This window comes from Mugil cephalus, chromosome 18 (genome assembly GCF_022458985.1).
Source record: "Mugil cephalus isolate CIBA_MC_2020 chromosome 18, CIBA_Mcephalus_1.1, whole genome shotgun sequence".
Classification (NCBI taxonomy): Eukaryota; Metazoa; Chordata; class Actinopteri; order Mugiliformes; family Mugilidae; genus Mugil; species Mugil cephalus.
In genome coordinates this window covers 9315273-9326189 of record NC_061787.1, presented here as the reverse complement: position 1 = coordinate 9326189, position 10917 = coordinate 9315273, and the positions used below count along the sequence as shown (strand labels likewise).

Sequence of the window (10917 nt, the reverse complement as noted above, 5' to 3'; positions counted from 1 at the left end):
TATCATTTTTATTGCATGAGGTATGTTAAGATGTCTTCACTTGGACACTGTATGTAGTGTGTAGTTTTTGCTTTTTTGTTTTTTGCTGACAAATTGTTTCCCTTTTTCGGCAATATCCAATTAACACTGATGAGGGAGGGTCCGTTTCCACTGAAAGAATGCAGAGGTTTTCACCCTCTTAAATGCATGGTATTGCCTTCAAAGATTAGACGAAATTTGTGTTGTTTACAAAAATTTATTCATTCAAATCTTACAACACGTTTTTTTTTAAACATTTATTGACTTGACCCTTGCAGATCGCCATTTGAAGTAGTAATCTAATATTCACTTTGCACACAATAAATATATATATTTATATATATCTTTGAAGATTATTTTAGTAAGGCTATTGGCGCTTTTATTATCATACATATAATGTCTCATGGAGAGCCACTGCTCTTCCCCTCTGCTTTCACAAAAATCTACGTCTAGAGCTCTAAAAACAAAGTGCAACAGAAAGCAGTGCAAGCAAGAAGGCTTGATGCCTAAAGCTGGATGATGCTAAAGATCCTATTAAACATCAGTGCAACACAAAAAAAATAATAATAACAACAACAAAAGGATGAAATGTAAGCTGATGATGTGCAGCATTGTAGGGCCACTAAATAGCCATCTGTGATTCATGGCGATTTTAAAGTCGATGCAAGGCACCACAGCCGCAAACTGCCTCCTGCGTCACAAATCCTAGAGGGGAATGCAAAATTAAAGAGAGATTGATACAGTAAACACAGATCGAAGAACTTCATCCTGGCAATGATCTAAGCTAAGGATCAGCTCGCCCCCAAAAAATTTGCATCCCTGCATCATAAATTTGGTGAGAAGTGTGCAGACTGGGGGAACGGTGAAGTGAGAACTACAATCGCTAGTGTAACCTACGTGATGTGATCTGTTGCTGGGTGGCAAATCCTTTTCTGATCCCTCGGCTTCTCTCATCAGCATGTTCATTGTCATTCACACCCTTCGTTTTCCTGATTTGCTTTCTCTTGGTGACTGCGTTTTCCTCTTACGGGCTCACCCACCCTTGTCTTTAGATTGAATGAATTATGGCAGCATTTGGTGCCACAGTGCAGATGTGTAGATCATAGAAAATGACCACTTTAATGGTGCACAGACTTGTTTTCACGTACAACTTAACAGCAGATCACAAAAGAAAATCTCCAGTCTCGTCTAAATATAACAGAACCTTCAAATCATGACATTAGACTGAGCAGTTCTTGCCAGCGGTAAAGTACATTCAGAGTGATTCTTCAACGGAGGTTCAACGTACAGCTTGTGTAGAAATGTAAGTGAGGAGTACAGAACACAAAACGACATCCAGAAATGACAGGCATGTATGTTTGTAGTAGTCAGAAAACAAGCAAAACCATCTAGTTGGAGTCGTCTGCACAGATGCGGTGGCTAGTGCAATTACTTTAATCATGCAATCTATTGTAGTTTTTTTTTTCTTTTTACATTGGTTCACATGACAGAAAAAGGGAAGCACAATAGACCCAGAAGGTTCAAACACAAAAGTTCAAATTGCCTCGCATGTCTCTCAGTAAGAACAAATTGATGAATAGGTCACCATGTAACAAGTATCATTTCTTTATTTTTATTTTTATTGTTTTATTCAGTATTTTTTTTTTTTATTTTTAATTTGCCTGATGGTGTTTGAGATGTTCCTGATACTTATTATATGGGCAGAGAGACAAGAGGGAAACCTTGAGCAGAATCCAAACACAGTTGATAGAAACACAAGATTGGCACTTTACATGAGTCAAAGGTGAAAGCTCACTTTGTAAACACTGCGGAAGAAAAAAGGGCGAGAAAAACCTCAAAAGTACTCTGGTCCTCAGTTCAGATTTGGGATTTTGATTTGGTAAAAGATACCGAAAACTGTCATTTTGAATGTTTTTTTTTTTAATTCTTTTTTTTTTGGTCAACAATGACACATCAGTCGGATCAAAGTCTCTCCAAATTCAGTCTGTATGCTCGTGGCTGTACAGGAATTCAAATATTTGAGACCCTCGAGAGACAGGAGCACAGATGAGGTGGAAGTAGAGTTTGGGTTTGAGTGTTTGAAGCAAGATCACAAGAGTTGAAGGTGAGAAGAAAAGGGGAGGGGCATGAGAAGCCCCTGCAAGGACATGGCCTCAGGAAAGGGCCTAAAACTCACCGGAAATTCGGGAGAGAACTGTTTCAGCCAGTCTCCCAAAAAAGCCTCAAACTCATCCCCGTCCGGGAGGGCATCAAAGTCTATCTCTTGTAGGATATGGTGAATACCTATGTCTTCAAGGCTGTTGTGAATAAAGACAACTAAACTCTTAATGTCACTTTACAAAAAGCAGCATTCAATACATTGATTGTCTTTTAAACTATTTATTTTCCCCCCGCATTCCTTCGCTAAATGTTTAAAAGACAGGGCTGTTGGAGCATATCATGTCAAACACTTGTGTCCCCTCAATAAATAAGTCTAAAAAAAGTAAATCAATGAATACATAAATAGAGGCTATTCTTTAAAATGAACATAAATTGGTCCACAAAGTAGATATGTGCGTCCTCAACTGCTTTAAGTACAAAATAAAAAACAATATTATTATCAAAATATTCATTTTAATGGCTTACTTCATACATAAATACATGTTTAAGAACACAAAACTGATCCACTGTTTAGTCAGATCTCAAAATGACTTCATCTGGGGCTGCACACACTTAAGGTTTTTTTTCTGTTTGTTTGTTTGTTTTTGTCAGGAGGGGTGAGGAGGATGCTACAAATATGCCAGCCGCCGTCCTTTGTTTCTAATTCTCTGTCTATACCTTTTCCCAAGGACCGCCGCCAGGTATTTCTTGACTGCCATTTGCTTCCTGTAGCGGCTGTAGCTGTCTGTGAAGATCCCGTCTGAGTGTCGCTTGGACAGGGGCTCCGAGCTGTCGTCCAGCACTTTCCCCCCGCTGCGAGAGAGACAAGAGGCAGGTCTCACTACCACGCTGTTGATACATGTGCATTCACAAGACCCCTCCTCTCATATGCATGTGCAGCCTGTGGAGCTGAGCTGAAGAGCTTGGACACTTGAACTGTGCCACCATCTTAAAAGGAGCATCATTGGATAATCAGATTCCCCATTTTGTTCAGAACAATGCAGCCTGGAGTGGTGTGCTTAAACCCAATATGTGTCCTCCTTTTGGAGCATTTTAATGAGAATAACCAGATTTTTTTTCTGGAAAGATTTTGCATTAAGAACCTTTGAAAACGGTCTTACAAAGGCTTTTATTTTGAAGATATATTTAGATTCTGCTTAACTTTTAACCCACCCCAGAGCAATTTTACATGCATATGTAAAAGTCTCACAATGCTAGAGTATACTGCTACCCGCCCCCCTCCTCCTTCCTTCCACTGGGACCCAGTCGTATAAAATATTCATATTGAAATACATTTAAACCTGTGCTCCCTAATTCTTCCATCTGCGCCTTAAAGGAGCAGAGAGCTCGGATAAAATGGCATGTCCCAAATCAATCAAGCGCCTCTTTGTGCTCCCCTCGACTATTAATAAAAGGCTCGTTCAGATTGAGCAGCATGCAGAGACAAAATGGGACATAGACGTTTACAGTACGTGTAACAGCGTGAATTATGAGCTTTTAAAAGGTCTGTCAAAAGAAACCAAGACGCACAAAGGACAGAAAACATTAAATATATTTTAAAAAAGGAATAAGTGACAACCAAGAAGATGCTCTTACCCTACACGTTTTGCCATCAGAGAATGAAGGTATTTCCTTGCTGATAACTGACCCAGCGCTTTCCTGTAGGCTTTATTAAACATGCCGTCTGCATGCCTTTCCGTTCTGGGATGATAGATAGCCACACAGTAAAATCACCACACACCCAGCGCAAGAGGCAACAGTGTCAAAAATATACCCATCTGAAGTCGATTATTAGAGATTGGGGATTATTCGCTAATTTAGTCTTTTTTTCTTCTTATAAAGTGAAAACTTATTTAGATTCATTATTTCAATTGTGTTTGACAATCGATTTGTGGAAAGTGTTTTTTTTTTCTTTCATCATTTTCTCGGGATATTCTGTTTTGTTTCAAAATGCAGGTCAATTGTTTCTTTTGCATATTTATTTATATTACTCGTTTGGCCAATCTTTTCTTTCAAATTGTTCACCATTTCCGCCCTTTTCAGGTTTTCAGATTTGTGTCGACGAAGTTCCCTCGGGAAATTATTTTGTTTAAAAAGACACAAGACTAATTTGTTCAAACGAAATGAAATTAAAAAAAAAAAAAACAAAAAAAAAAACGCTAACTTAGTGTTGGAAGTTACAACATTTCGACGGTACGCACACATAAACGTACGACATACATGGACATAAATAAGACTACAGCAATGAGATGTTCAACATGGATGTCTACGCGGTTCAGGAGGGAATAGAAAGTTTGCGTAAAACGGCGATGATAGTCACCTTTTCTCCGGTGGGTAGAACAAAGTGTAGACGTCGTCAGCGACAGACGGAGCGCTTCTCACATCCATTTGGTCTGTGTCATAATCCAGGGACGGTAAGGAATTGCCATCCTCGTCATAAACTTCACTGTCGAGTCTGAATGAAATGGAACAAGAGAGAGCTTGTAACAACTTTTTTTTAATGATTATATTAAAAAATATTGCATGTCCATCCAGAAATTTGACTTGTTGCCACCTGTTTTAACCACAGCAAGAACTTTTCACCAAATCGTTTCCTATTAATAATCTAATCACATAAATGAATGGCTGTAGAACCGATTGAGACACAGCACTGCCACAGGAGCCTAAATTACATTACAGCCGCTCCCTGGAGAATGTTTCTCAGTCCTATGGATTGGCTGTCAGATGATGTTATCCAGTAATCCAATCGGCTATTACACTCACTGACATAACAAACTGTAAAGCAGATCTGATCTTTGGTCTGCTGCTGCACTAATGAAAACCTCGCTTTTAAAAACCGTAGAAAATAGACTTCAGTGTGTGAAAAGTGAAACATGGAAGAGAGTACATACCTAACACTGGGAAAGCTAAGCCCCACAGGTGAGCAGTGGACGCTGTAATGCATAATGATTCCATAGATGAGTAATGCTAGAGTCGCTTTACTGGACATTGTCCTGCTGCAAAAGAAAAAGAAACGACATTAAATAAGTGAACAGGTGTATAATTAGACGACATACAGTGAAGGCAGATTCAGATTTGCTGTGATTACTTTAACGCCTTTTAGTTGCTATAAGAAAATAAAACTGCCACACCTGACTTTCCACAAACTCTCAACTTTTACGCAGCGTAAAAATCCAGAAAAGTGGCTCCTTCTTACCAGTTACGAGACAGTGAGCGCTGAAGATCTCAACTGGGAGAGTGAGATAGGATCTCTATCTCTCTCTCGCTCTCACTCTCTCCCTTCTTCTCTTCTTCCTCTACTCCCTCAGTGAAGCGCCTCTTCGATGTCCTTCTCCTCGTGCCGACTGTGCAGTCCTCCGTGCGCTCGCAGCGGTTCTCGGGGATTTTTTACGTGTTCTCGGTCATGGGCTGAATGAGAGAGCGCCAAACATTTGTCTGCGGAAAACTTTCCTGCGTCCTGCAAACTTAGCTCCCTATGGTTTTTTATCCATCATTCCGAAAGGCATGCCTTTTTCATTTGTCACGTAGGTAAGGGAGGGGGCGAGTGGAGAGGGGAGGTGGGCGGCTGCGTCATCCCCCCCCACCCCCACCCCCCCTCATCGTCCCATTGGAGTGCATCCTTCTTCCGCGTCAATGAAAGACCCCGAGCCAAGTCATAAAAAAAAGGAATGGATTCAAACATTATCATTAATTAAACCGTGAATTAATGTCAACATTTGACGTCACGCCATAAATAGATCACATGACGGCTGCTCTGAAGCTTGGTGGGAGGTGGGAGCTGTCCAGTGCTGAAATCCGCTCAGAGATGAAATTAGACTTTTACTCTTCCTTCTAGAAAAAAAAGTTTCTGATGCAATAGATAGACCTTTAGTTTAAATTATGAGCACGTGTCAATAGTTTTTTTTTTTTTTTTTTTTTTTTTTTTTTTTTGGTTTGTTTCCCGCTTCTCACTTGCCTCATTCTGGTAACAGATCACCAGAGATCACAACCTCATTTTTCAGTAAGCTCGAGTTTCAAAGTATATTGGCCATATATACTGTATGAACACAAGGACACAAGGAATTAGTTGTCTGCATTGTCCCATTCAGATGAGCACGCTGAGAGTGGTGGGCAACTTGGTGCTTGCTCAAGGCCCCTTCATCATGAACATAGAGGGAGTCAAACCAGTAACCTCATCGTACCAGCGCTGCTGGGAACAAGTGAATATTTAAACCTGGATGTAACCTTGAAATAGTTTAAAGTTTTTCTTTGTGCTTTAAAATGCTGTCATATACCATGTTTATAGATATACGTAATAGGCCTCTGTCAGCAGTTTTCTGTTCTAATGAGAGCCTAATTTTCAGTACTAACAGAACATTTACTGTTCTAATACAAGGTTGGTTACAGCCAATCTGTAAAATAGAAATTGACCAACTCAGGCTGTAGATATACTATTTTATCTAAAAAAAATTCTAAATCTCCACTGGTTTCCATTGGACAGCATGAGTCAAGATGCAATATAAATTTTACCCGTGTGTAAGTTTAAACGATGTCACGGCTATTGTGGAGCTGTCCAGTGCTGAACTATGACTAACCCTCCTATTATCCTTGGGTTAATTTGACCCCAATCAATGCTCATCATTCAAAAAATAACAGTAGAGGGAAGGTCAACTCACTCGCAAGAGGTTATTTATGTAGTCAACAAATAAACAAAGTGCCTCACACAAAAACTTGGTCAACAAGTTTATGTAAATCATTTTCTTGAGGGTAAAATTTGTTGGTAATATTTAAGGACAACAGGAGAGCTAAGTTATCAAACTTATTTACCTCGCCAGAATCACATAGTAAGTTACAATAAGTTGGTGTAGTCATTTATTTGAACCTTCTTTATTTATTTATATTTGAAGTTTATTTACCCTTGTGGTGTTCCTTGATAGGAAACACAATATGAATAATCAATGAACAACCCACTAGTGGAAAGGCACTCAGGAACTTTTATAAGTACAAGTCCTACATAAAAGTAGAAAAGGATGAGTAGCAAAAGAAAACATCTCAGTCTAGTCTGGAGGGGGCTGGAGTCTTTATCGGGATTCATTAGGCAGCAAATTTAGAATCGCCAATTTTCATAACAAGCGTGTCTTTGGATTGTGGGAAGACACCAGAACTCCTGGAGAAAACCAAGCAAAGGGAAAACATGCAAACAAAATCTTGAGTCCAAGGTCCAAACCCACAAGGCAACAGTACAAACCACCGCACCACCGAGGTGTTGTAAAAGTTTGATTTGCTACTTTTTCTCTACTCATCTTCAGAGTCTTCTGCAGGCATCTTTCCACACAGGCCTCAGGGCCACGTGTTGAATCTTTAGTGGGTGATTCAGACCAGTCGATGCTCTTCGCTCTCTGACGTCATGTGACGATTTTCTTACCGGCAAAAAAAAAAAAAAAAACTCTTCTGTTTGAATTCTTCAGATGCTGGGGAGGAAATACTAATCTATGAGGATGCCACATGCATGAGCGGTGTGCTCTTTGTGCTCTGAGCAAGCACTGCACCCCTGTGGTTACCAGAAGAAAGTGCACTGTGGCGTCTCGGGGGTCCTAAAGGTTTGTCAAGTGGAATTAAACTATAAATCACTCTGCTTCCTGTAACTAGTATGGTTTTCAAATGAGTCAGCTGCTGCTATGACCCTTATCTGTGTAATTAACACAATTAGGACGATTACAAGATAATTACGATGTTGAAATGAATCACTGTAAAAATGGTGATTACTCATTCAGCTTTGATCATCTCATAATAACATTAAATAAGCATTTGGGCTGATGTTACCAGGATATGTCTTAATCCAATTACTGAGAAGATAAAATATTTATCAAGTAATCTCCTCATGGCTGACTCACCACGCATTTGAAGTGCCTTCCTGTAACAATCATGGTGGAATATTAATAAACCTGCTGCCTCGAACAACAATTTTTGGTTGTCTTTTTGTGTCAAACACTATGTTTTTTCCATCTTTGTTTTTAAATATGCTGTGACTCAGAGCGTAAAAACAATACACAGTAAGCTATTACAATATGCCCTCACTGTAACTCATCTAATACTGACAAAAGAGAAGAGAAAATATGCTCCTGTTTGTTCAGAGGACTCTGCAAACAGGAGCGTCCGTGTTTAATATCTTTTCCAAGCAAGCACAAGGTGTGGCAGAGTTTTTATCTCGCCAGAGAAGAACATATGACTCATTCTAATTTTAACACTGTTATAGCACCTACCTGCTTGTCATGTTTAAAGAGTTTTATTGAGGCTACCGTTTCACGGCTCAAGAACCCGGCTTTTACGATGACAAGTGCTGACAGAACGAGGCTTTTGTAGATCTAATTTGTGAGGTGTGTGTGCGTTTTACTCATGTTGTGGGGACATATACTGGTATTTGACTTCTTTATGGGACCAAAAAACATGTCCTCACAATAATATAAATCCTAACATTTTTGGAGTGAAGACTTAAAGTATGGTTGTACATTCTCTTAATGTAAAATAAGTGATTTTAAGTATTCACCTGCTTTAAGTCAGTGTAAGTAGATCACAGAAGTCTCTTGCACATCTGGACACTTCAATTTTCCTTTATCACAAAACTCTTCAAGATACGTCCGGTTGTGTGAGAATTGACTCGACCACTCCAAAACATTTACCTTGTTGTCCTTAACTTTCACTAGTTAAAAAGTCATTGTCTTTGCATTCATTTTAAACCAGTATTCCTGAGAAGTAAGCATCCCCACAGCAAGATGCAGCCACCACCGTGCTTTACAGAGGGGATAGTGCAAAAGCAGAGTTTGGTGTTCAATGCACATAGCATGCAACAAGTGCTGTATGCAGGGACTTGCCCATCTCAGTTGCTGAAGCTTGTACTTGTTTTGCATGATATATATTTTAATTAATTGACATTACTTTGTAAAATTCAGTTGACAGTAAAGAGTTTGACTTAAAAACAAATGGATCAGTATCACGTTAAAATTTTCTTTTTTTCTGGCATGGCAGCAATGCACTTCAGTACCCAAATATCTAACCCTAACCCTCATTCCATCATATGAGACACTTCTCATACACAGTGTTTTTCCCACAGTAGAAGGCGGCTCTTAAATCAAGCAAAGACCGGCTGTGGAACTGCAGCAAAACAAATTTTAGCATCTATGACATGTTTCAGAGCACAATGTATTTTGAGCATTGTTGCTGTTTTACCTTGTTGACCGTCAGACTTAACAGCTAACTGAAGTCATTAGTCGACAAAACAGAAATTATACCTTGAAGAACACAGGCTTTACTTGTCTATCACTGCTTTATATTTAGTATTTTATATTTTGTGTTATATGTATCTTTTAATATTCTACTTCTAAGATTTTGATATTGTTAGGCATTTGGGTGGATGGCAACAAAAGTATTTTGTTGTGACAATCAGCAATAATCATTAAACTCAACAGAAACTTAACTGAAAACATCTGTTTTAACGCACATGTACATTGCCATGCCATAGTAATGCCCAAAAACAAAGAGGCCAGGGACAAAGATAACAAATTATCGGAAGCCAAAAGTCCCATGTAGTATGTATTGTCCCTGTTAAATAAACAATAAATAATTAAATAATAAAGTCTACATGTGTGAGTGTCCCATAAAACCAGGAGCTCATATGAGACATAATTTTGCCTTTTAATCTCTAGTATGAGTCACTAAGACAAAAATAACTCATCAGAGATGAGGGACATTTAATTAAATAATGTTAGCATTTAATCATCGTGAGCAATAAATCAGAATGGGGTTCGTTCTCAACTAAACTGCATCATAAACAGTCTTTTCAGGAGATCAGTGAGTAAAACCTGGATGTTGCTGTAGCCGGTGGTAATAAACCTGAAGACCTTTGACCTCTGGATAAGATAACAAGGCTCCAGAGTGCAGCTTTATTAGTTTTAATATGTTCTTAGAATTAAACATCCATCCAGCAGTTTTGATAATTAAAATGATTTTTAATTATTAATTTTATTAATTTAAATAAACTAATCCCAAGTGCTCAAATATGACAGCATTCCTTGTGGAATTAAAATTATAATTGATACCTATAATAATTAATATGAATGATCTTTTAGGTTGAAAATCAAAACATCAGCATAAAAAATAACTAGAATATTACAAAATATAAGGATATATGAAGAAAAATGAGGCGATGGTGACAGCCTTGCTAATGGTGCACAACATTCTGCTTAAGAAAAAATTAGAGTCCATTTCACTTCAGTTCATTTCACTTTATTTATTCCTGCAAGCAGACATTTACAGAGCAACTCAGGTCAGCAAACACACTCACAGTAAATAGATGATTTATTAGTCATAAAAAAAAACTACAGGCTTTCAAATGAAAATCTAAATGAACTTATATGAGGGTATATCATAAATCATGTATTGGTACTAACCGGATAAATGATAAAACACTCAATTATTTTGAGTTGGGGTCATATGAGGTTCTTATCCACAGTCAGTATGTTTCGAGACCAGCAATGACCTGCAACCCCTAAAACAAAACCAATCTAGTCTGTTAAAAAGATTTTATAGGCAACATAGAGAATATTATGACTGCTTAACTTTGCTGTCTGCCTTTTCCATGTGGAACTGCAGCAGTAACCGAGTCCGCCAGACTCCATTGAAAAAAAACTGTAATTCCACTTTAGAAAGCAAAACAGCTACTGCCCTAAAACTGCGTCACTTTGACATTTTAACACACCAAATCAGATCCAAACTAACGTGTTA

The 10917-nt window shown here is 38.5% G+C and overlaps 1 protein-coding gene across 4 annotated transcripts; it reads right to left on the bottom strand.

The window, feature by feature from the left end:
- Positions 1-219: 219 nt before the first annotated feature.
- On the bottom strand, positions 220-5674 carry adcyap1a (adenylate cyclase activating polypeptide 1a). 4 transcript variants are annotated; one of them, XM_047568604.1, is made up of 7 exons: positions 5354-5674; positions 5049-5153; positions 4478-4612; positions 3754-3858; positions 2836-2970; positions 2195-2315; positions 220-723 (listed from the first exon to the last, which is right to left on the bottom strand). In XM_047568604.1, the coding sequence occupies exons 2-7, from the start codon at positions 5144-5146 to the stop codon at positions 715-717; spliced, it is 603 nt and encodes a 200-aa protein (XP_047424560.1). In that variant the 5' UTR covers positions 5147-5153; positions 5354-5674; the 3' UTR covers positions 220-714. The 4 variants fall into 4 exon arrangements, with proteins under 4 accessions (XP_047424560.1, XP_047424559.1, XP_047424558.1 ...); XM_047568603.1 differs by having other exon boundaries at positions 220-2315; positions 5289-5674; XM_047568602.1 differs by having other exon boundaries at positions 220-2315; positions 5354-5673.
- Between the last annotated feature and the right edge of the window lie 5243 nt (positions 5675-10917).

Bases quoted from the DNA above. Each gene is read 5' to 3' on its own strand.
- adcyap1a (XM_047568603.1), bottom strand. From the start codon at position 5,146: ATGTCCAGTAAAGCGACTCTAGCATTACTCATCTATGGAATCATTATG. The intron at 4,613-5,048 runs GTATGTACTCTC...CATTTCATTCAG, and splicing joins CTTAGCTTTCCCAGTGTTAG to ACTCGACAGTGAAGTTTATG. The intron at 3,859-4,477 runs GTGACTATCATC...CTATCATCCCAG, and splicing joins TTCTACCCACCGGAGAAAAG to AACGGAAAGGCATGCAGACG.